At 45.3% G+C, this 26,973-nt stretch overlaps 1 protein-coding gene and 1 long non-coding RNA gene across 2 annotated transcripts in view; one reads left to right on the top strand and one right to left on the bottom strand.

Annotated features, from left to right (window-relative positions):
- Window positions 1–4,195: 4,195 nt before the first annotated feature.
- CEP295 (centrosomal protein 295) overlaps window positions 4,196–26,973 on the bottom strand; it is a 75,008-nt gene continuing 52,230 nt past the window's right edge. The window contains 5 exon segments of the mRNA XM_085881663.1: window positions 4,196–4,570; window positions 8,709–8,821; window positions 10,258–10,338; window positions 11,084–11,158; window positions 22,076–22,170. Of these exon segments, the coding sequence (XP_085737789.1) occupies window positions 8,725–8,821; window positions 10,258–10,338; window positions 11,084–11,158; window positions 22,076–22,170 (348 nt within the window). The 3' untranslated portion in view covers window positions 4,196–4,570; window positions 8,709–8,724.
- LOC147026343 (uncharacterized) lies at window positions 10,856–16,177 on the top strand. The gene is made up of 2 exons (XR_015058297.1): window positions 10,856–12,892; window positions 15,280–16,177. It is a non-coding gene; the product is annotated as an uncharacterized LOC147026343 (long non-coding RNA).

Below are 26,973 nucleotides of genomic sequence, written 5' to 3'. Positions count from 1 at the left end.
CATTCCACGGGCCCCATGAGGACTTATCCCTGCCCCATGGAACCAGTCTAACTATCACTAACCCACCCCCCTAACTAGTGGTATCCTGTGCCCGGGCCAGGGGGTCTTGCACCTCTTGCCCGGAAATCCTGTTCACCCGAAGCGAGGCTTGCTTTTATATTTTTTTTAAATGCATGCACCAGCGCGGTAACTCGCAACCTGCGCTCCCTTCTCCGTGACGCCATGGCAGCTGCTCGCGCTTTGCGCACCTCGTCCCTCCTTGGACGGTACCATCCGGCAGGGATTTCCCCTCCTGCCGGATTCCGACCATGTGTGCAGCCATGACGTCACCCTGCGCATTGAAAACAAGCCTCGCATTTCGAGGGGTTCCCCACGCCAACACATGTGCTCTGCTCGTCGGAGCTTCACAAATACACTCGCGTGGAGAACCCATCCAGTCCAAATCCATATCCAGCCTACCTTCTGTCCATCCGCGGGATCGGCTAATCCACCGCGTGCGTTTGCGGACCGGGCTTCACTCCCACAGGCACGCACGTGGCGGCCTCGTGCGTTGCACAGCACTGACCCGCGCGCGCTGCCGTGCAAACCCGGCGCGGTCCCCAAAATAGCTACGGCCGCTACTCGGCCTTTGTCCACCATCAGGCACCGTTGTCGTCGTCGCACTCTCCCGCACAAACTTCCACGTGCCACGACGCTCACACACCGTGCCATGACAATCGGACATGCGGTTGCATGTTCCCGCATGCCGACCGCCATCTTCCTCACATCCAGTGACCTCACACACACGGTCCCTCTCACACATGGCCGTTCACTCAAGCATGCCCTTCCACTCGCACACGTGGTTCCACTCACACACGGCCTTTCACTCACACACACCTTTTCACTCACGCTCGCCATTCCACTCGCACACGCTGTCTCTTCCACACACGGTGCTTCATCCACACAAGGTGTGCTGGGAGGCACGCACTTCGGCTCACTCGCAACGTCGCACACCATATTACTCACAACGCCTTTCACCCACGCTATGCGCGCTTTTCAGCACACATTGCCACACTCGTGTACATACATACCGGGACAATCACGCTGGGGATTTGCGCTACCTCAAGCATTCCCGGGGTCTCCAAACCCCCCACGCTCCACGTGCACCCATCAACAGCACTCGCCCCCTCTAACTCGCAAAGCTCGACTGGACTCACCTGGTCGAGATCCGCTTCAAGGGAGCATAGCGTCTCCCTCCATTCCTGAAGGAGGCTATCTCGCTGCTTGCACCGAGACACGAGACATTTCCCGAGCTCCCCTTCATTGTCCTCCACTACCTCCATGTGTGTGTGCTCGTCTTTCACCCCATCCTTATCGTGTAGTCTCTCCTCTACCGTTTCTACCTCCCGTGTCTCTGTACATTTTATTTCCTTTATTATCTCTCTTGTCTCTATGTGTCTTGCCGTACACTTCTCCGTCAGCCAATTTAATTTCCCCCTCTGTGTCACCGTCACTTTCTCTGTCACCTGCTCGAGTCTCGTCCTACACGTCTCCCGAATTATTGTGACCTCCCCCGCCTCCATTGCGGGGCCGACAGCCGTTGCACTCCCTCCCAGCTCGTTCGCTCCAACACGTGGCACCGCCATTATGCCCGCCTGCAGGCATCGCCCCACGCGCCGCATCTCACCCCGCATTTTTTTCATTCAGTTTGTGTTTCCATCCATTTTGTTTTCCATCTGTTGCGCATTCGTATCCATTTTATTTTCCAATGCTTGTTGCATATCCGCATTCATCGCTTGCATCATCAGCATCAGCTGTGCGATGACCGATGGCTCAAGCAGGACAGATCCGCCATTATCGGTCGCGGTTTCGCTGGGGGCCAGGGAAGGATTTTGACGGAGGAGGGGTGGGGGGGGGTGTCATCCACTGCGGCCCCTGCCGCTGCGCCCATTTCGAGCTCTGGGTTCGTTTGTGGGGGGAATTGCTCCTGCACGGAAATGTCCTGCTCGGGGATTTCGCCCTGGGCCATGGGTTCTAACATCTCCACATTCATTTCTAAAACCCCCTGCTCCCGTTCGCCTTGAACCGCCATCTTGCTTCTCGGAAATAATTTTTACCACTTGAAATTTGATGGGAATCGAGGGTCGCTGCACTCACCCTTGGACCGATTCCCGTTAATATAGTTGGAGGCGGGGTGGATTCGAATCTCACTCCCGGACACCAGTGTTACAAATTCTCCGCCCGCCCGGCGTGCGAACGACCGCGTCAACTAATAACGGCCGGTTGGCCCACCGAACGAGTAATTCAGTCGTAACCTTCCGGAACAATGCCGGAAACCAGTCACGGGTGAGTTCTTAATCTCACCACGGCCCAGTCCGTATTCTACCCGCGCGAAATAGGGTCAATCGCCGAATATCGATATACCTAAGTACTTGCGCGGGTAACCTACCGAGGGACCGTACCTCGACAGAGGCCTGCTTGGACACGAACCGCTCAAGCGGTCCGTTCCGTTCTGAGATAACCGAGCAGGTATTATCGCCTGACCTCGCCGGATCCGATTCTATTTATCGGGTATTTAAAACCCAACTAACATTCCGCAATGCAAGATGGCATTTCAATAAGGGAAAGAGGACACGACGAACAGGTTAAGATTCAAATCATCACATTTATTACAACTACACACGTATACAGGAACAATCATGCAGTCATGCAGGTATTCAAAAACACCAACATGCACGTATACTGAAAAAGCAATGAATGCGGCACGGCACACGGGAAAGACAAAACGCTACAACCGTCTATAAGCAATTATCAATGTACAGTCACTTACACAGTTTTACTTATGGGACTCGGCGCCACAACATTCATTCAAAAGAAAAGGAAAAGACCCCATCAAAGGTAATGGGGTCAGGCTGGGCCCGTAGGACCTTTATGGCGTGGGACTTGGCAGACCGAACAAGTCCCACGAGACCGTTGCAGGTTACCTGCACCCTCGTGGTGCGAGCCTCGACGTCCCGTCCCCACGGCAGCTAGCGCAGCCGCGCCTGAGCTCGGGCCCTCCGCGTGGCCGGCGAGCTCTCTCCGGCTCTCCTCACACGAGCGCGCAGGTTCGCACGACACCGCTGGCAGAGCTGCGCCTCCAGTCCACGTCTCCTTCGACGCCCGGACTCTCCACCGACTGCAAGCTCCAACGAACGGGTCGCTCCACGGACCGCTTCTCCATAGACGAAGACCACCAAGACTTCCACCCGACTCCTTCCACCAAGACCACGAGAAGAGAAGAGGAGAAGAAGAAGAAAAAGAAGACCGACTTAGCGCTCTGCGTGCCCTTATATTCCCCACGCTCAGCCCTCCGCTCTCGCCCCGCCCTCCTTCCAGAACATGCGGGAAACTTCCAGAAGGAAGCGTTTTCCACTTCCAACGCCTCGCTCCTCCCCTTGCGCGGGAAAACCAGGCAGGAAAATCCGCGCGCCATCGGAATACCTTCTTCTTTTTCATGGCGTTATTGGAATCCCTTGTTTCTTTTCCTTGGTAGAGACGGTTTTATAAGCGGAGAGGGTTACAGCGGGGTTGTGGAGGTGATCGGTAGTGGGCGTCGCAGGGAAGGTGGTTAGGTGATTGGTGTAATTGTGGTTGGCGTGGTGGTTGAGGTGATCAGGATGGCGTGGTTTGTTGAGAGGCGCGTGTGGTTGTGGTGCTGGAAGGACGGTGGGTCTGAAGCGGTTGTTTGAGAGCGATGTTGGTGGTGGTGGTCCAAAATAACGATAGTGAAAGAAAAACGGCTATCTCAAAGATCACAGCCCTGTCCACACGGATAATTTCCATTAAACAACGGTGGGGAAATCTAACTGAACACGGACTTATCGGCATAACTAAGGACCTTTATGGTGTTCTGTGAATTTCCACAGCCGTAACAATACATTTGGATGGCACCCAACGTGCTCTCGTCAACCTCGTATGTGCGTATTAAAAACAAGTCTCCGCCGCATGGCAATGCAGATGTTGCTGAAGACTCAGCAAGCAACTCAAGCAGGAGTCGAAGGCTGATGAAAATAGAAGATGGAGAGAGCCATGTTTTTTTTTAAACCAGAATTCACAATTCATCACATCCATTAATAACATCCCAGAAGCAAGACTGTTTGCTGCAATTGGATTGAAAGTATGTTTTAAAATGAACAGTGTAGTGTTTAAGGTTTTCTACCACAAATCAAAAAAAAAAGCTGTCAAAGCTGTTTTATTGTCAAATGTACATTTACATTGAAACAAGACGTTTAGAGGTTAAAAGAGTGGTTTTAATTCACACTCAACCTCAGTGGAACACCTTACTCCATTTGGCATTACTCATGTGGAGCTCATTGATGGTAAAGGCGTTTTGTTGGCACAGGAATCATCAAATAACATCAAAGAACGTTCGATTTAAAAACGCTTAACAACACTTCCTGATCGCAGCATTTGAGAGAATGACACGTAAAAGGCAAAGTGGGGGGTCTCTCTACGACAATCTGCCAGTGTAATCTCATGGCAGATGTAATCAAAGGATTATTTTCACATCCTGAAGTCCTTCACCTTCATTCAATCATCAGCACACTGCCTGTGAGAAACACAAATAATGGAAGACACTTGTTCGCACAAACAATCGCAAGGCAAATGAGCTTGTTACACACAGTGGTTCAGTGTCTGAATACAACAATTAGATCTACACACACACACACACACACACACACACACACACACACACACACACACACACACACACACACACACACAAGCATTTAAAGGCCATTTTCCCCGCTAAAGCGGGGGTTAGCCTAAGCCTTGCGGGCCCCATGACAATCTTCTCCACTTTACCCTATTTTCTGCATCTCCCCTTCTTAATCCCCTTGCCCACATTTCCTCTTCCACCACATTTAGCCAAGTTTTTCTCGGTCTTCCCCATCCTCTAATTACGACTACACTCATTTCCAACACTCCTCTCACCCAGTCACTTTCATCCTTCCTCAACACATGACCCAACCATCTCAACCTGTTTCTCTTCACAACCTCCATCACAGACTCTATTCCCATCATCTTCCGCAAGTCATCATTTGTCTTCCTCTCTCTCAACGATACTCCACACATCCACCGAACCATTCGCATTTCCACCCTTTCCAGCCTTTGTTGCTGCTCCATGTTCAGTACCCATGCCTCACTCCCATAAATCATCGTACTCCTCACACATGTAGCATACACCTTTCCCTTCAGCTTCAGCGACACTCCCCTCATTGTCAGCACGCCACTCAGTTCCCGAAACTTCTTCCATGCACATCTCACTCTAGCAACCGTCGAAGAGTCTGATCCACCTTCTCCATTCAGCATGTCTCCGAGATAGCAAAATGTTTTCACCCCTTCCAGCTTCACACCATCTCCGAGATCCAACTCAACAATTCCTTCATCTGCTGCTCCCTCGATGCACACCTTGCACTTGAATGTAGCTGCCACACTGGTTAATGACCCTCTCACCCCACTACATTTTCGATGAATCCACTCAGCACACATTGCACAATGAATTGAGTTCACTCCGACACCCTTCCCGCACACAGCACACGGCCACTTCCCAGTCCTTTCCACCTCACCACATGCTTTACCACTTGCCATCATCTTCGTCTTTCCGATATTTACCTTCAAACCTTTTGCCTCCATACATTCCTTCCACTTGTTCATCTTCTCCTTCAGTCCATCCATACTCTCTGCAATCAACACCAGATCATTTGCATACAGCATCTCCCACGGTAAACCCTCCTTTACCCTCTGAGCCAGCACCTCCATCACAACTACAAATAGAAGTGGACTTAGTACCGACCCCTGGTGCACTTCTACCCTCACCTCAAACTCATCACTGTTCCCATCCTTCGTCCTTACAGCTGTGCACTCTCTCGTACATGGCCATCACTACTCTGATCAACCATTCCTCCACTCCTAACTTCCTCAATGCCCATGTCATAACTTCACGTGGAACCCGATCAAATGCTTTCTCCGGATCAACAAACCCAAAAAACAACTTCTTCCTCTTCTCCATGTACTTCTCCTGCAACTGCCTTACAATAAAAATCACATCTGTCGTTCCTCTTCCTGGCATAAATCCAAACTGCATTTCGTCAATCTTTCCCTTCTTCCTTATCCTCTTCTCCAACACCCTTTCCAATACCTTCATTCCATGCTCCAATAACTTTATTGCTCTATAGGAGCCACAGTCCAGAGGGTCACCTTTCCCCTTGTACAGAGGGACGAGGGTACCCAGTTCCCAATCCACTGGAATGCGCCCTTCTTTCACCACCAGATTACAGATCTCTATCATTCTCTTCACACCCCAACTTCCCACTGCCTTCAACATATCTCCCACAACCCCCTTTGGCCCTCCTGCTTTTCTACTCTTCATTGCTCTTATCGCTTCCTCCACTTCCTTCACAGTTATCTTCTCTGCTGGTCCTAAAACTGGGTTACTCTCGATGTTGCCGTCCCATTCATTTTCTACTATCAACAGCCTTTCCATACATCTCTTCCATCTTCCTTTAATTCCATCTGAGTCCACAACGATTTGTCCCACTTCATCCTTCAAGCAACTCACCCCCGTCACATAAAACCTCTCTCTCGCGATCTGCTTCGCAATCCTCAATACCGCTCTCTTACCCTCTTCCGAATCCAAGCGTTCTCCAAACATTTTCCTGTAGGCCTCTTGCGCCTTTGCTACCTCTTTAGATCTACAATGTCTCCAATATTATTCATCAACGTTGTGATTTGAAAAGCCCACGTCGGCAAGTCTTTTACTCTTTCTGCCTCGTCGAATCGGAGAAAAGCAGCATTTACAGCTCGGTTTACATCTTTCATCTCGATTTCCTGCCGATGCCCTTGATCAATTTCACGACACGTTGGATGTATATTTCAAGAATAAATGTTGGTCAAAATCCTTTTGCCCATTCGAGCAATCGTAAAGCCTCCAAACCAAACTTGAAGCAAGTTTTTTCGGTTGTTCACATTTTATTCCTCAAATTTCAAATCGCGTTTTGTAAAGTTGTCGATATTTACCCTCGCCAGAGCAGAGGGTATTGTATTTGGGTCCATTTGTTTGCCTGTCCATACATAATGTGCCAACATTGCCTACAAACGACACCCGGTGGTAGTCAGTATTAAATTCTTTTTTTTTTTTTCAACCAAATACGGTGATACGCTGAACTGCGCGACCCTGCTTTGTGTTGATTCACTTTAGCACGAATTAAATATTCAGTTTTTAATTACTGAGTATTTTTAAAAGTCCATCAACAGAGTCAAAAGTTACAAGTGTAAACGCACCGCCTTGACTGAAAATGCGACCGCCAGTGTTGACATCGCTGGCAACCAATCAGAGCGCATCTCTGAGCGTGACTCCTCTCAACCAATCAGTGTGCTCGTTGTAGTCTTCCTGCTCTGTGTGCCGCCATATTGGGAATTCTGGCAAAATCCAAGGTATGTCAAGAAAAAGCATCACTCTGGACTTGAGATTGGAAGTGTGAAGGCGGATGAAGTCGGGTGTAAGTGCCACCGCTGTTGGGTGTGTGGGAGTTGTCTGAAAGGATAATTGAAAAAAAAAATTGTTCTTTGTTCTTTGCAAGCATCCACTAATTCCACAACTCCCATAGCTGCCACAAAATTAATGAGATCTCAAAGCAGTTTAAATGGAGAAGACGGAGAAACTTTTATCCTCCTGGATTGAGAATATGAATCAGCACGCCTGGCCTTTAAGCCAGGTAGTAATTGGGACCATGGTGCTGAGTTTATATGATGAAGTAAAAGAGAAAGAAGGTGTGGGATAAGGCGTTAAGTAAGATATGGCTATCATTTTTAAAACAATAAATGTCTTCCTGAGGTAGCTCACCAAGTCTAGTATACTCGCTCCGTACGGGAGCGGCAGGAAGGGTCATGTTATTATATCGCCTGGGGTATATAGATGACATTAGATCTAGGCTCAGGTCTGTTCGTCTGTGGGGGATGCGATAAGTTTTTAACCTTTAAAGTAATTCTTCACCTTTGAGAGATGGGGCCAAAAATGATAAAGAGCATATTTCAAAAACTTATTGGGCTCGATATGTTCCGCTGGATCAGGAGGTATGCGCTCTACCGAGTGCCCTTCTACATAATTTTATGAGAAGCGGCCTTCGAAAAACACCACGATAAAACACACACACACACACACGAAAACCCCCTTGGAAAAGGGGAAAATTATGTTGCTCCAACCTCCATAATGTGACCCTTAGTCCTTCTGTCAAATTTGGTTGACATTGGAAAAGTAAGTAATGACCGAATGTATCGCGGTCAAAAATACACACAACACAGACAAACACACCAAATTGCTTATTTTAGTATGATGAATGAAGTGAATGAGCAGGAGGGTGAGGGATCGACTGAGGATCCCCAAGAAAGCCAGCTCTCCAATTCCAAACCATGATGTTTTCTACCATCGTTAACCCCACCCAAAACACACCATGAGGACACAAAACTGTCATTATAAACAATGACAGTAAGCATTTTGTGAAATAAATGTTTTCAGTTTGCCATTCAAATGGTCTGAAAACAGTGATCATTCACATTTACTCATTGCTTATCATCCACATGTTGTACCAAAAAAGGTAAAGAATCGAAAACGGGAATATCAAAGCATCTACGTTGTACGTCATTACCGTGCGTTTGTTGAAGGTTGAGCAATTTGTCATACGTACCCTTCATACAGTCTGCTCATGGAAAGTCTTGTGATCCAGGAAGTGACGATCGGCACTTTGCGCTTGGCACAAAATTCAAAACACCGGAACTGGCGAGAAACGGTGCGAACCCACTAATGGAGACAGTGCACAAGTGCTGATGTGAGTACAACTTCACACTGACATAGAGAGTTTATGTACGTGATGTGAAAAAAATAAAATCCCGTTCAACAACAACATCAACAACAAAATCTTACGACTTCAATTACTATTTTTTCTCTTCAAAATTTTTAACTTCCCAACCTACTTCTCATGTAATATCATGCACCTCACAATAAAACAAAAAAACAAACAAACGAGACAACAACCCAGCACAGCTCCCCAGTAATGCTCGTTTGTGATTCTTCCATTTTTCCAATCCGTATAATCCCCAACAACAGCTACTTTTTTGTGTTGTTACTCATTTATTTGATTGCAGGCATGCGGCTGCATCAGCTCAGGTTTCTCCACAAACAAGAAGAGAGGAGTTTACGACAATACATCTGCGATGCAGATGAAGGAAGTGTGGATGAGAAGGAACAAGCAAGATCTTGCTATCTACGTACGGAGAACATGCAGATGGCCCCGAGACTTTCTTACTTTGTTTATATGCAACTTGAGACTGAAAAGCAAAAACTGTTAGCACAAACGCCAGTTTGACATTTTGCGTACACGATCAACCAAATCGGAAGCGGGAAGATTCTGACAAACGTAGTCAAGGGATACACCTGGATGGAAGGGAGACAAGTCTCGAGCTCAGATCAAGTGTAGGATAAATCATCTCCGAAGATTTTTGCAACTTTCGATCAGGTATTGCAGCTTTGCATCATTGCTCGGAAAACAGCATACGGAGGTGAGGACAGACATGAGAGCATACACATGAACAGGAACACGCACGCACGCACACACACACACACACACACACACACACACACACACACACACACACACACACACACACAATTTGAGCTCAGAAAAAAGTTTTGCTCATTGCAAAATCCCATTGCTCAGAGATCAAGTGCAACATCATTGCTCACCAAGTCAAACATACAGAATGAAAATTTTAAATGATTTTAACTTTAAATAATCCACAATTTTAATTTATGCTAAAAGTATGAAAATGTTGAAATTTTATACTAAACATGTATTTTCTCTATTTAACAAGAAAATATTGCGTACAAAACAAATAATTTCACATGACATTCAACAAAACTTTAAAGCTTCTCGTTCACATGATTAACCAAGCACCGAAAGGCAAGAGGCCTAAACAAGTGGTCTTATTTGGCTAATTGTCATCATTGACCCACAGTGAGACACTACCTGCAGGTCTCAGACGGGCTGTGTTCATGCAATTATTTATTGCAGCCACAAAGCCAATCACTATCCGGTAAGCAAAATACATTCGTGAATCGAGACCCGAGAGGGTTTCCAAGTGCTGATGGCAGGAGTGATTACTTGATGCCTTTAAGATGTAAACTAACCCAAACTTGTAAACCACAAGGGAATCCATGAAAGAACTTCTATTCCATACCTTGATTCATGGGGTGTGATGTCTCTGGAAGCAACACAGCGCTGAATCCAGACTCTGCCATTGGCAGGAAACATTGAAGAACTGCAAAAGTACAAGAAAAACAACTCAACTGTTTGGGGGTACAACAACAAATAAACCCCTCCATCCCCCAACCCATATCTTTTCGGATTTTAACTGAGAAAGAAAAAAGAAAAATCAAAACTGTTCAATGCATCAACGGACACGGGGAGACTATGTCACAATCGGGACAATGACGGAGCGAATGGACGCAGGTGGGCAACGAGCTTGGAATTTGGGATGGTAAGCAGTTGAGAGATTCTTGAGGAATGAATGTGATTTGGGATGTGCAGAGGTAGGAGGGCAAGACGAGCAAGGCCAGATGCAAGTTATTATAAACCATGGAGCCCACCAACCTGCCGCTGGTGGTAGAACAACCAGTTGTTAGGAATCAGCCTCCTGGTTTGAGTTACCAATGGTGCTGAACGACTCATTTAAACTGGCTCAAAAGGAGCAATATAGGAAGCAGAAGCACCAGCAAAGAGTGGGAAGCAATGTTAAATGGAGCTGTGTGTGAAAGCCTTGTATCACCGTGATGAGCTCAATACAGCTCAGGAATGCTTTAAACTGTATGGAGTATACGCAGAGGGCGACTTGCCTTTGACGTTGAGCTTGGTATTATGATGAAAGGTTATGGCAGATACTAAGGCCGATGAGTTTCAGGGACTGTACCAGAGAAGATTGCATGGTTCGATTTCTGATCCTTGTGGAGACAAGAGTGTGAGCGTGTGACTTCACAGCATTGCATATCAAGTTCCAATTTCCTGACCTGAAACTTATCTTGTCCCGCTCTGCTGAAAGGGATTCGGCAGTGGCCAGCCTTTCATGAGTGTGATGCATTGTTCTACATAGGGTGGAGTCAGTGGTAAAATGGTAAAGTTAGCTTTCAAGAGATTCAGACAAATTATCGACACATACATTTTGAATAACATACATTGTAAGATGCTGCCTTGTGGAGAATCCTAACCACGAGTAAGGACACATTCAAGGACCGCTCGCTGTTTCCGCTCACAGAGCAAACCAGACAACCACTTGAGCAAGGGACCTTGAATACCTAAGGAAGACAACTTATAAATCAAGGCTGCATGCCAGACAGTATCAAAGGCTGAAGATACATCCGGATGGCCCAAGCCTCTTGTTTGTACATCACCAAACGTGTCCATTCGGCTTACCACTGAATCGAGGTGTTACTCAAATGCAAAATCTTTCATTTCAACAGATATCCCACATGCTCTCCTGCACCCTCGAGTAACCAGCGAAAATATTTCAAACTGGAGGGGCACTCGGTGGAGCGCATACCTCCACGATGCAATGCCTGATCCATGAGAACATATCGGGCCCAATACATTTTTGAGATATCGTAATATACAGTATTACATCGTTTTTGGCCCGATCTCTCAATGGTGAAAAATCACTTTAAAAATTCTAGTAGTCGGATCCGGGTCTTCACTAACATCTAATCAGTTTGTCCTTGTCACACATCCAACTTGTCCACAAAATTTCATCCGAATCCGTCCACAACTTTTTAAGATATCCTGCACACAAACAAACAGACAGACGGGTGAAAACATAACCTCCTTCACCTTCGGTGGTGGAAGTAAATATATTTTTGTGAATGATTCATCAATATAGCTTGTAAAAACTACATGGAAGAGTGAACACCGAGACGCACACCTTGTGATGCCTGCAGTTTGCGGCATTCCCATTGCGTGTGTGTGTGTGTGTGTGTGTGTGTGTGTGTGTGTGTGTGTGTGTGTGTGTGTGTGTGTGTGTGTGTGTGTGTGTGTGTGTGTGTGTGTGTGTGTGTGTGTGTGTGTGTGTGTGTGTGTGTGTGTGTGTGTGTGCGCGTGCGTGCGTGCGCACCGACACCAACACACTATATGTGCATGTGTTTGCATTTGAAGTTTTTGGTTGAGTATGTGTTCACCAATGTCTTTATCTGCACAGTATTTCACTGTCAAACATTTCTAGTTTTGGCTGAACAACACTAACATGTACAAGACAGATGAGTCTTTAGCATGTACAAGAAATGCTCTTCAATAACGAACAAAAGTTTGGCCCAGAAATTGTCCACTGATCATGAGTTGCATTGTTCAAATCGGACAACATTAGGTGTGAACAAACATTTGACTGTTCGTTTGTATTGCTTGGGTTTGCTGTGTATGCATGTACATGTACAAATACATTTTTGCTGGATGGAGGCCTTTGCAGGCAGTCGTTGGTCTGTTGTGGTTAATGTACACGACTTGAAACACTTTCAACTTGCAATGTACACAACTATCCAGGATATCTTCCTGTTGAATAAAGGAAGTGTGTTGGGTGCAGCCTCCACAAAGAGTCAGTGGATGCTGCTCGAAAAAGGCTGAAAGATTACCGCGATCTGCTTCAACGACAACGTGCCGCTGTGTTGCCAATCCATGATACCGCAACATCTTCCACAACTGATGCTGTAGCATTACTCTCGACGGTTCTACCTCCTTCCAGAGCAACTACTTTAACCTCCCCATTATCAGACTCAACGATTGCTCCAACTTTGTTTACCAATCCACACGTCGCAATCTCGAAAGTTAATAATCAGGTACATCACCCTGCTGACCCTTCAGTCAGTTTTCTAATTCCATGTATCTGCCTTTCTTGTGAATTATTATAACCTCATATTGCAGGACCTGTTATTCAAGTGCAATGATGAACAGACATAGCATAAATATGTGTATTCAAATGATTGCATTTGGGTCTGTTGCATTGTACAGGGTGGCCTGAAAGTTGCTTTACGCCTGCTAAATTTCTCACACCTCCTTCCCTTCCTCCTTCCCTTCCTCTCCCCTCCCTTCCACCCTCCCCCGCTGTGGTATGTGGCAACACTAACTAACCAACTTACTGACGCCGGAGTGCGAAAGAAGTTATTTGGCATGGTGGACACAAGTTGTTGATGTTGAAGAGCGGTTGGCTGCTTGTGTTTGGGTGCATGAAAGGGCACACATAGGCCAAACAATTGCTCAAGTATGGACAGCCCTCTACAATGGCCACCACGTAGTTCAGATCGAATGACACAAGACAACATTGTGGGGCTCTATCAAGGAGAAAGTTTCGACAAACCGGTTGGTATAAGACAATTTATTAATTGCACGCTGCACCGCGGCGTCTTGCGCACAGGTGACTCCGCAAATGGCTACACAAGATGTCTAAGAGGATTTGGTGACATTCATCAATGCAAGGATGGCTAGAATGGCTCTCGATAAGTCTATACCTTCACCACGCTGTACAGGTTACGTTTTTTATCCCACTGATAGGCCGGATCTTGATCCGAACCTGAACCAAAAACTCATTGGCTTGTTCTTGTCATCTAACCAACTCATCCACAAAGTGTTTGTCATAACTCGTAAACAACTTTTTGAGATATCCTGCTTTTTATCGTCTTTGGCCCCATCTCTCAATGGTGAAGAATCACTTTATAAAAAAAAATTCATTCTCGTATCTGGATCTGGAATCGGATCTTCGCCAAAATCAAATCGATTCTTCCTTATCACACAACCAGTCTGTCCACCCAGTTTCGTCAGAATCCATCCACAACGTTTTGAGATATCCTGCTCACAGACAGGCAGGGGTGAAAACAACCTCTGCACACCTTTGAAAGAGTTTAAGAACGAATACTTCACTGAGGAGTAAAGGGAGTTTCAGGCCATCCTGTACATCAAAAATTAGGCTTGTCCTTTTGAAGTGATGTCATGTGATAGATCTACTTTTGCGAAAATAACTTATGTTTGTTGGCAGCAACAGCATTTTTACACTGGCATTATGAAGACTGTGCCTGGTGTTGGCTTAATGGTTAGGGTGGTGAGCTTGGGATTGCAGGATCCTGAGTTCAAATCCTACTCTTTAATTAATATCAGGTGGGGTTGACTCTGCCTGTCATCCTTCTGATGTTGTCAAAATGAGTGCTAGCATGCTGGTATACTGTGTCGGAGTGGCGATCCATCCAGGATTGTGCCCAATAGCCAAGGAGACTGCCTTGCAACGCTCTGCAGAGTATGGTCCCGATGGATGGATGGATGGATGGATTATGGAAATTGCATTCGATGTTTTGCTCATTATTGTGTTGATTACTTTATCTTCTCTTTCATTCATTTTTGTTTGTAAAGCATCCAAAATTCATTTGTTTGTGAAGCACTGCTCAAAAATGTACAGCTGCTGACATTGACAATCATTCCTCACCTTTTGGTAAATCTACACCAATGTTTTCGTGTCCATGCATCATTTGCAAATGATGCCATTTACATCTAATAGTAATGGCTCAAAGGATAGCCGAGAGGTATGCACACTCGCCTCTGACCTGTCTCGCCTCGGTTTGAATCCCGACTCGACTACACACTGTCAGCCAGGTGTTTCACAGGCAGGGTGATTCATCAACGCGTGTGCCGTCCCTCGGATGGACAATAAAAGGGGCGTCCTGTCTGTCAGCAGTCGTTGGTGGACAATAAAGTATCGGTGCGCTATCGCTGGCACCGTAAACACATTCCTGCACTCAGTAGTGTTTTGCATGACAGTGACCACCCATCTGGGATTGTAATCCCCAGTCAATGAAAGTTCCTCGGCAGCCTTATATGCCTCATGGAGCATAAGGCTTGCCCGAGCTGGATATACTGTACTCCCTCGTTTTTTTTTTTTTTTTTAAATGTTTTTTCACTCCCAACCAAATTTTTACCAGTTAAAAAGAAAAATTATTTGTTATTATTCTGCAACCTCTCTTCTCGTCCTACACCCGACCATCACTTGAGAAACCTACGACTCTCTCCAATCTCAACGAACTTTAACAGATCCTGTGGGCACAAAATTGTTATTTGCTCAGCAATTTCAGTTATATGCAGCTGTTGCACATCCCAATGACCGAAACTTTATTATTATTCCGAGTTATGAATAATGAAGTTTTAATATAGATTTAAAAAAAATTTTGTTTACATTTTTCAGGTCGTGAATGGGTGACATCTTACAGAACGTGCACTTTGTGGATACATTGCCAACTTTATTCTGAGCTCCATTGTCATCTCATCTCTCATCCTACGCGGTTAATGGACGTCTCGGCAGCCTTTACAGATCCAGAACAATTCTACGTATGCTTCCTAAAGGCAGAAAAGCAAATATATATATATATCTACCGTTGCACTTCCATAGAATACCTTTTTGGGGGTTTTATTATAGGGTTAGAGTTCAGTACAAACTTTTTTAAAACATAAATTTGTTGATACTTGATCAACACATGTGGGAATGTGATGTTTCCTTTTGTCTGTGGCTTTCGATCATCTGGCCGGATCTTGGTTTGGTGACACAATTTTGAAGGAATTTTTGAAGTTGTCTTGTTGATCACTGCACACTCCATTGTTTTTAAAAAGGTAAGGATAGTTCTTGCCATGGCTGATTGGCTTGGCTGTTTTGTTGATAGAGTGATGCAATTCCAGGGCTGTTGTGTGATTAAAAACTGTCTCTTTGCCACGTTCTTCAACAACTTATTTCCTTGATTGTGTGTAAACTGGAGATCTAAGTGTTATTCAGTTGATCAAGGTGGTTAACATTCCATGCTTTCTTTACAGGTGTCTAAATCATTTCCTTGTTCATATGCTATGAATTCTCTTTTAGTGGTGCAAGCTCATATCTGTGACGTGATTGTATGTGTTTCACCACATCGCTACGGATGAAGTGTGTTTTTGACGTAGGCGTATGTTTCGACTTAACAAAACACTATCGCAGATTAGTAGCTTACCTGCAGGTAAATTGATGAATGGTTGAGAGTTCAATATGTGTCCTAAAATAAAGATTGCACTGTAAATCAATCCAATGTCGAGATCAATAAACTGACTTTTGGCTGCAATGGTGTTGTAAAAAAAATCAGTATACCAGGTGAACAAATCTAATGATTTTTGTTTTTGTTTATTTTTGATACTAAGTTAAGACTCGTGGAAGAGTGAGAACACAGAACAGACAAGCCCCCAAGAAAAGGTGAGAGAAAATGAACAAATGAGTGGAGGTGAGCAATGTCTGTTTTTGGGAGTTTCACCAGAAGCGCACGAGCAGATCACGTGCATCCTGCAGCAACCTACCTGGGGAATAGGAGTGGGAATAGAGCAAGGAAAGGGCAGAGGGTGCAAGGCAAGAAAATTAGGTGGTAGAAGACAGGTCACCAACCTGTCTGTGATGCGAGAGTCGTTGGCCCAAAGATTATGGTTCAACAAAGGAGATTCCAATGATTTTGAAGGATTTGGTCTCCACAGCATCAGGTGTGAGGTTGGGGCAGCCTAAAAGGAAGAACAGTCCATTGAGCTGTGTTTGAAGGCATAAATTAATAAAAGTCCATATTTGCCAAGGAAAGACTTTGCAAGATGGAGGGAAGCTGGCTTGGAAGGATAAAAAAGCAGGGGGCGGGGGGGGGGGAGGAAAAAAAACTCTTCCTCTTTCCCACCTTCATTATCCTAATTTTCCTCTCTTCCCCTCTCCCTCAAACACTTCTGTCTTCCTTTGCGTTCCCCTCCACTTCCCCTCTTCCTCCCTTGCCCCTCCCATCTTCTTCCCCTTCCCTCACCCACTTACCCTTCTCCTCGACCCTCCTCTTGCCCCTCTCCTAGATCCTCCTCTTACCCTTCTCCACCCCCACTCTTATCCTTCTCCTCTCCCCTCCTCCTCTTACGCTTCTCCTCCTCTCTCCCTTATTACACATCTCCTCAACCTACCCCCCACTCATACCCTTCTCTGTCCCCCTCTTGCTCCTTTCCTCGACCCCCCTCTTACCCTTCTCATCCACGCCCCCTCTTACCCTTCTCATCCAGCCCCTCTTACCCTTCTCCTCCACCCCTCTCTTACCCTTCCCTCCACCTCTCCTCTTACCCTTCCCTCCACCCCCTCTCTTACCCTTCCCTCCACCCCCCTCTTACCCTTCCTCCACCCCTCTCTTACCCTTCCTCCACCCCCTCCTCTTACCCTTCCCTCCACCCTCCCTTTTACTTTGCTCTCCCCCTCCCTTCCTCTTCTCCCCCTCCCTTCCTCTTCTCCCCCGCTCCCTCTTCTCCCCCTTCCTCCTTCTTCTCCCCCTTCCCTCTTCTCCCCTCCCTCTTCTAACCCCTCCCTCCCTCTTCTACCCCTCACTCCCTCTTCTACCCCCTCCCTTCCTCCCTTTTCTACCCCCTCCCTTCCTCCCTCTTCTACCCCTCCCTTCCTCTTCGACCCCCTCCCTCCCTCCCTCCATCTTTTACCCCTCCCTCCACCTTTTACCCGCCTCCCTCCCTCCCTCCCTCCATCTTTTACCCCCTCCCTCCACCTTTTACCCCTGCCTCCCTCCTTTTCCCTCCTCCCTCCCTCTTTTACCCCCACCCTACCTCCCTCTTTTACCCCCACCCTACCTCCCTCTTTTATCCTCCCTACCTCCCTCTTTTACCCTCCCTACCTCCCTATTTACCCTCCCTACCTCCCTCTTTTATCCCCTCCTTCCCTCTTTTACCCCCTCCCTCCCTCTTTTATCCCCTCCCTCCCTCTTTTATCCCCTTCCTCCCTCTTTTACCCTCTCCCTCCCTCTTTTACCCCCCTCCCTCCCTCTTTTATTCTCCTCCCTCCCTTACCCCTCCATCCCTCCCTCTTTTACCCCCCCTCCTCTACTCCCAAAAATTTGGTTGGGAGTGAAAAAACATTTAAAAAAAAAAAAAAAAACGAGGGAGTACAGTATATCCAGCTCGGGCAAGCCTTATGCTCCATGAGGCATATAAGGCTGCCGAGGAACTTTCATTGACTGGGGATTACAATCCCAGATGGGTGGTCACTGTCATGCAAAACACTACTGAGTGCAGGAATGTGTTTACGGTGCCAGCGATAGCGCACCGATACTTTATTGTCCACCAACGACTGCTGACAGACAGGACGCCCCTTTTATTGTCCATCCGAGGGACGGCACACGCGTTGATGAATCACCCTGCCTGTGAAACACCTGGCTGACAGTGTGTAGTCGAGTCGGGATTCAAACCGAGGCGAGACAGGTCAGAGGCGAGTGTGCATACCTCTCGGCTATCCTTTGAGCCATTACTATTAGATGTAAATGGCATCATTTGCAAATGATGCATGGACACGAAAACATTGGTGTAGATTTACCAAAAGGTGAGGAATGATTGTCAATGTCAGCAGCTGTACATTTTTGAGCAGTGCTTCACAAACAAATGAATTTTGGATGCTTTACAAACAAAAATGAATGAAAGAGAAGATAAAGTAATCAACACAATAATGAGCAAAACATCGAATGCAATTTCCATAATCCATCCATCCATCCATCCATCGGGACCATACTCTGCAGAGCGTTGCAAGGCAGTCTCCTTGGCTATTGGGCACAATCCTGGATGGATCGCCACTCCGACACAGTATACCAGCATGCTAGCACTCATTTTGACAACATCAGAAGGATGACAGGCAGAGTCAACCCCACCTGATATTAATTAAAGAGTAGGATTTGAACTCAGGATCCTGCAATCCCAAGCTCACCACCCTAACCATTAAGCCAACACCAGGCACAGTCTTCATAATGCCAGTGTAAAAATGCTGTTGCTGCCAACAAACATAAGTTATTTTCGCAAAAGTAGATCTATCACATGACATCACTTCAAAAGGACAAGCCTAATTTTTGATGTACAGGATGGCCTGAAACTCCCTTTACTCCTCAGTGAAGTATTCGTTCTTAAACTCTTTCAAAGGTGTGCAGAGGTTGTTTTCACCCCTGCCTGTCTGTGAGCAGGATATCTCAAAACGTTGTGGATGGATTCTGACGAAACTGGGTGGACAGACTGGTTGTGTGATAAGGAAGAATCGATTTGATTTTGGCGAAGATCCGATTCCAGATCCAGATACGAGAATGAATTTTTTTTTATAAAGTGATTCTTCACCATTGAGAGATGGGGCCAAAGACGATAAAAAGCAGGATATCTCAAAAAGTTGTTTACGAGTTATGACAAACACTTTGTGGATGAGTTGGTTAGATGACAAGAACAAGCCAATGAGTTTTTGGTTCAGGTTCGGATCAAGATCCGGCCTATCAGTGGGATAAAAACGTAACCTGTACAGCGTGGTGAAGGTATAGACTTATCGAGAGCCATTCTAGCCATCCTTGCATTGATGAATGTCACCAAATCCTCTTAGACATCTTGTGTAGCCATTTGCGGAGTCACCTGTGCGCAAGACGCCGCGGTGCAGCGTGCAATTAATAAATTGTCTTATACCAACCGGTTTGTCGAAACTTTCTCCTTGATAGAGCCCCACAATGTTGTCTTGTGTCATTCGATCTGAACTACGTGGTGGCCATTGTAGAGGGCTGTCCATACTTGAGCAATTGTTTGGCCTATGTGTGCCCTTTCATGCACCCAAACACAAGCAGCCAACCGCTCTTCAACATCAACAACTTGTGTCCACCATGCCAAATAACTTCTTTCGCACTCCGGCGTCAGTAAGTTGGTTAGTTAGTGTTGCCACATACCACAGCGGGGGAGGGTGGAAGGGAGGGGAGAGGAAGGGAAGGAGGAAGGGAAGGAGGTGTGAGAAATTTAGCAGGCGTAAAGCAACTTTCAGGCCACCCTGTACAATGCAACAGACCCAAATGCAATCATTTGAATACACATATTTATGCTATGTCTGTTCATCATTGCACTTGAATAACAGGTCCTGCAATATGAGGTTATAATAATTCACAAGAAAGGCAGATACATGGAATTAGAAAACTGACTGAAGGGTCAGCAGGGTGATGTACCTGATTATTAACTTTCGAGATTGCGACGTGTGGATTGGTAAACAAAGTTGGAGCAATCGTTGAGTCTGATAATGGGGAGGTTAAAGTAGTTGCTCTGGAAGGAGGTAGAACCGTCGAGAGTAATGCTACAGCATCAGTTGTGGAAGATGTTGCGGTATCATGGATTGGCAACACAGCGGCACGTTGTCGTTGAAGCAGATCGCGGTAATCTTTCAGCCTTTTTCGAGCAGCATCCACTGACTCTTTGTGGAGGCTGCACCCAACACACTTCCTTTATTCAACAGGAAGATATCCTGGATAGTTGTGTACATTGCAAGTTGAAAGTGTTTCAAGTCGTGTACATTAACCACAACAGACCAACGACTGCCTGCAAAGGCCTCCATCCAGCAAAAATGTATTTGTACATGTACATGCATACACAGCAAACCCAAGCAATACAAACGAACAGTCAAATGTTTGTTCACACCTAATGTTGTCCGATTTGAACAATGCAACTCATGATCAGTGGACAATTTCTGGGCCAAACTTTTGTTCGTTATTGAAGAGCATTTCTTGTACATGCTAAAGACTCATCTGTCTTGTACATGTTAGTGTTGTTCAGCCAAAACTAGAAATGTTTGACAGTGAAATACTGTGCAGATAAAGACATTGGTGAACACATACTCAACCAAAAACTTCAAATGCAAACACATGCACATATAGTGTGTTGGTGTCGGTGCGCACGCACGCACGCGCGCACACACACACACACACACACACACACACACACACACACACACACACACACACACACACACACACACACACACACACACACACACACACACACACACACACACACACACACACACACACACACACACACACGCAATGGGAATGCCGCAAACTGCAGGCATCACAAGGTGTGCGTCTCGGTGTTCACTCTTCCATGTAGTTTTTACAAGCTATATTGATGAATCATTCACAAAAATATATTTACTTCCACCACCGAAGGTGAAGGAGGTTATGTTTTCACCCGTCTGTCTGTTTGTTTGTGTGCAGGATATCTTAAAAAGTTGTGGACGGATTCGGATGAAATTTTGTGGACAAGTTGGATGTGTGACAAGGACAAACTGATTAGATGTTAGTGAAGACCCGGATCCGACTACTAGAATTTTTAAAGTGATTTTTCACCATTGAGAGATCGGGCCAAAAACGATGTAATACTGTATATTACGATATCTCAAAAATGTATTGGGCCCGATATGTTCTCATGGATCAGGCATTGCATCGTGGAGGTATGCGCTCCACCGAGTGCCCCTCCAGTTTGAAATATTTTCGCTGGTTACTCGAGGGTGCAGGAGAGCATGTGGGATATCTGTTGAAATGAAAGATTTTGCATTTGAGTAACACCTCGATTCAGTGGTAAGCCGAATGGACACGTTTGGTGATGTACGTGTAAACGTAAGGTGTGGGCATATTTATTGGTGATGTATGGTTAGTCAATGGAATGTGTTTAAAGGATTATGAATGTATGATAATACATGAAAGCTGATAGCAAGGAAGGTAAACATCTTCAAGGAAAGTGATATGCTTCAAGTGGAGAGTAAGAAAACGAGGTTCCATTGCCTGACTGTATTGATACGGCTCGGGTCGTGAACCTCCCGATATGGATCCACGGCCGAGATTGTGGACCCACCGTTTGGAGAGGTTCTGGGCTGATTGGGTCGACGCTTCAATGATGAATGGAGCCCAGCTGATGATCCAGGCAGTCAGAAAGTTGGTCACTCACTCACTAATTATTAAAGTTCTTACTTTGGAAGTACAACTAGTTCGAAATTTGTGGTGAAAATTAAGTTTTATATTTGGTGTTGTGGAATTATCATTAAAAACATCTTAGAAATATTAATGCAAAACATGAATACCTATGACTCTTCAATAAATGCTAATTGTGAAAACAGCTTTAGTGGGTTAAAAAAAAAACAACAATGAATGTGTATTTCCCCTTTTATATCACACCTGTTTTGCTCTCTCATCCACTGCTGGTATGGAAGGCTTTCATGCTGCCTATTTTCAATGAGCTGGGATGAATCTGGTTTCAGAATTTCCAAATCCTGTTGGTGAAAGAGACAAAGTAAGTTTTTATAATGTGTATCCTATCATGGTGAAGCAACAAAATGTGAGGAAGGAAAGAATAAGGAAATGAACACGTTCTGCAGTTTAAATTCGGGAGGAAATTAAAGGAGCAAAAAAAACAAAACAAGCAAAAAAACCCCCCAAAAAACACCCCAACCACCTTATAGAACAGTTAAACAATATAATAGTCAAGTAAAAATAAAAATTTCATGAAAATTAATCATTTAATTTTTACTTCAAAATTATGGAATGTAAATTGAGGATTTTGAAAAAAAACGAAACATTTTTGGATGTGTGTGTGTGTGTGTGTGTGTGTGTGTGTGTGTGTGTGTGTGTGTGTGTGTGTGTGTGTGTGTGTGTGTGTGTGTGTGTTTTGCTGTTATCTCCACATGTGGGTGGGTTTCAGGAGAGAGAAGGGAGACCTACCAGATCTTAAAGTAGCCACCTCCGTGTGTGTGTGTGTGTGTGTGTGTGTGTGTGTGTGTGTGTGTGTGTGTGTGTGTGTGTGTGTGTGTGTGTGTGTGTGTGTGTGTGTGTGTGTGTGTGTGTGTGTGTGTGTGCGCGCGCACATGCCTTAGCAGGTTGCATTTTTCTGGATCATAGCAATAAGATAATTTTTTTTAAAGAAACTGGAATGTTTACCAAAACTAAATCCACGGATTAGTAATCTGTGCGTTTAACAAATGCCGTGAGACAAATTCAGAGGTTTGTTTATTATTATTATTATTTTTTTATCACAAAATGTGGACATCTGTAATGGTAGTTTTACACCAAAAAAAAAAAAAAAAAAAAAAAAAACGTGATGACTTTAGAATGTGGCGACTTGCAACACATCCTGTGATGTAGGTCTCAAGATTCGTCAATAATGACAATGATGTCAACAATAGAATGTCTCAAAAATTCAATAATGTGTGTAAGCACTATTAGAACAAATGACTGCTGTTGCCCTCCTCATTCCCCGAAGACATGAGAGAGCATCCAAAGGGAGTTGTTGCTATTCCTGGTGCAAAGCAACCTCCAACTTTGGAAAAGTCAGCAAAGGAGGGTTCATTTTCTTAAATCTTCTCTCAAGAATGTGGCAAACGTACTCGATTAGATTTAAATCAGGACTCCATGCTGGCCAGGGCAATGTTGTGATGGTACTGCACGACAACGGTGGGGTCTGCCATTGGCACCCATGAATACAGGTTTTGTGAGAAGCGGGTGGTTGTCAAAATGTGAAACAACAACAGAATTTTAAATGGCCCTATGGCACTTTTCACCAATCAGGTTGCCCCATACAGTGACGAGGTAAATTTTACAATTGCAACAGGCAGCCCCATATCATAGCAGATCCGCAAGCAAACGGGATGGACTCAATGTTTTTGGGTGTATTGGCCATGTTAGGTGTATTGACATACAGCTAGTCTCAAACCAAGATATTCCAGTTTTGTATTTTCAATTAATTTTCTGAAATTTATAGAATTTCTTTTTCACTTGGAAGTTGTGGGTTAGGATGTGTAAATAAAGATGGAAAAAGTCTGATTTAATGCAATTTAATTCCAGGCTACAAGGCAACAAAAGGTGAAAAATTTGAAAGGGGGTGTGGACTTTATATAGACATTGTATATAACTACAAACTGTATTTTATTTACTCAGTCATACAAAAAAAATGGTGGCTAGTCAGGAAAGCCACTTTTCCTATTCCCTCTCCCTTTCTTTCACCAATTCAAGACAATGCTATGCCTGGTGTTGGCTTAATGGTTTGGGTGGTGGATGGGATCCTCGGGTCCCGAGTTCAAATCCCACTCGGCTGTTGAATTAATACCAGGTGGGGTTGACTCAGCCTGTCATCCTTCTGAGGTTGGCAAAATGAGTGCCAGCTTGCTGATATCCTGCGTCGGGGTGGCGACCTGTCCAGGATTGTGCCCAATAGCCTAGGAAGGAGACTGTTTAAGCAGCACCGACACTCTGCACAGAGTATGGTCCCAATGGATGGATGGATGTATGGAAGACAATGCTGATCTGTCTTCTCCTCCAAAGATTGAGCACTCTAACCTCTCATCTGTACTTGGCATGTCAAAATTATCACTCCCTTCATCATGTATATACATCAAGTATAATGTAAGTATATCAAGTATAATGTAAGTTAATGAAAGTATAACAAAGTTAAACATCAAATAAGCATTATTGTGATTAGTAAACATTTTATCTCTTTTTTTTTTCTGTCAATTTTGGGTTGGTAAAGTTTTGGATAGGCGAGTAAAAGTTTCGGGTTTCAAATCCAGGATGCTAGTTATCATATTGTTGTGGAAATGGCTCCTAGGGGTAAATAATGCTTAGTATAGAGCAGTTAATTTCTTGAAGTGAATGTCTAGCATAAATGTAAAGTAAGTAATCTGTTATTATCTCTGCCACCGATGGTGGTTCCACCCATGTCTCTTTGTTTGGCTGTCTGTGATTTGATATCTCAAAAAGTTATGGAAAGATTCAGCCGAAATTTGGTGGACAGGTTGGGTGTGTAACAAGGATGAATATAATCATTTTTGGTGAAGATCCTGATCCAGATCCGAGAATATTTTAAATGATTCTTCACCATTGAGAGAAAGGGCCAAAAACGATAGACATCACAATATCTCAAAAAGTTGTGGATGGATTCAGATGAAACTTGGTGGATGAGTTGGGTCGATGACAAGAACAAGCCAGTTCAATTTTAGTTCAGGTCCGGATCCAGATCCGCTTATCAGTGGGATACAAAACGTAAACTGCTCAGTCTGGTGAAGGTATGTGCTCTTCAAAGTGTCGTTCTAGTTAGATATGCATCACTGATGTGTTCAGACAGATGTTGTGCACCCATTCCAATGTCTGTGTCGAATACCGCCATCCATTTTTGACCTTATATTTGATGTTCTGCCCTCTGTAATCTGTCATTTATGTCTTTTTTAGAATTTGCATGGGCCATCGTGTGTCAGTTTATGTGCAAAAGTGGCTTGACGCCGGTCTGAGAGGTCAGGGGGAGGGGCCTCTTCAGTGACACTGGGGTGGATGGGTGGTCCTCCACCCATCAAACATGACAATGGGGAGTGACAGGGATGAGGCATGACACATCATTAATGACGTAGATGCTCGAGGCAATAAAGGCGTGTGGTGGGGATGAGTGGGGTGACATGGCAGATGCTTGGACTCGACGATGCAAGACGCTACTGGAAATTGTTCAAGCTGTGGTACAACTCTACCCCCTCCCAAATAGCCAGCCACACCTCCCCTCACATCATACATCACTCACGGGCAGTGGCCTGGAGCCACTGTGACTTATATTGCCATCCTGCATCTGTTGCAGTTGTACTCAGTCGGACACAGCTTGTGGTATTTTCTGTCCTGTCATCTCTCTGTGTCTATCTCCTGTGGTGTGTCTGAGGGCCCGATAAGGACATAAATAATTGAGGAATCTCAGTTTGTTCATTGGTTGGTACCGTGGGCCTGAATCAGTAGTGGGCAACGGGCTTATTTAATACATACTGATTGTAATTGCTTCCTTGTGTTTCTTTTCCCCATGCCACTTACATCATTAAATAGAACCAGTCTCTCGGTGAATTTTGGCTCTCATGGTTCTCCTTTGGTGATGACAGAAAAGCATGTTGAGGGAATAATTAGCTGCGGCATATAACGCTCCATATCCAAATCACACCATGCGCCTCTCCGCACAGAAGTGGAAAAGCCGTAATCCGGCCTGGGACCACCGAATCAGCTCCCCGTTCCACCAGTTTAATTGAGGTGACTCAATTGAGGTGACGGATTCTAACCGGGCAACCAGGATGGCTGGGTGATCATAAGAGCATTTCCCATTTCAACCTGTGGAAATGGTCCATGGTAACAGACAATACTCTGAGCAGAAATTTCTTCTTTTTTTTAAAATTGAAAAAAATACAGTTGAGGCCCATGGAGGAGCGAGAACAGAGAACGGATCAGGAAGTAACAGAACAAAAATGGAGGTAGAACATTGAACAGATCAGGACCTTCAGAGACTTCTGGTTCTTGAGCTGCAGGGGTGTTCTTCTTCATCTCTGCCGACTTCCTCAAAGACAAGTTTTCCTGATCTTTTTTTTGTCTGGTAATTACTGTTAATTTTCTATCAAGACATTGGCAGCACGTCGGCAGCTGATTAGCACCATGACAACATTGTTATATGCCTGGTGTTGGCTTAATGTTTAGGGTGGTGGGCTTGGGATCCGAAGATGCTGAGTTCAAATCCCACTCGGCTGTTGAATCACCAGGTGGGGTTGACTGCCTGTCATCCTTCCCAGGTCAGAAAAATGAGTGCCAGCTTGCTGGTATCCTGTGTCCTGGTGAACGGAGTATGGTCTTCCTCAAAGATAAGTTCCACCAACACTCTGCACAGAGTATGGTCCAAATGGATGGATGGACGTTGCTGCACCACATCCACTTTGTTTCATCGTCACCGCATGAGACGCTTTGCCATGGCGTCCTGTCGAGGACGTGGCATGCAGAGCGGCTGTGCCAGAGCACGCATCTTGCTTGACGAGCTATTCCAAGCCACGTGGCCCAAGTCTCTCCAAGTTTATCGCCGAGGCTGTGACTGATCTGTTGAATGTGGCCCTGACGCTGTGTCAGGGCCGGTCCAACCTGTGGGAGTTGTGGAGTCTGGTGTGGTCATGGAGGGAAGATGCCGGTAGGACAACTGAGGCCCAAGGAGAAGAGCGGCTGAGCAGGTGTCGTTCATGTGGAAGCACTCGGAGTGAGCTCGCCATAGGGGCAAACAAAGTGCTCCGGATGCTAGAACG

Source organism: Eptatretus burgeri, chromosome 5, assembly GCF_056783735.1.
Source record: "Eptatretus burgeri isolate ZD-2024b chromosome 5, Ebu_testis_v1, whole genome shotgun sequence".
NCBI classification, from domain to species: domain Eukaryota; kingdom Metazoa; phylum Chordata; class Myxini; order Myxiniformes; family Myxinidae; genus Eptatretus; species Eptatretus burgeri.
This window is presented reverse-complemented; position numbering and strand designations above follow the sequence as displayed.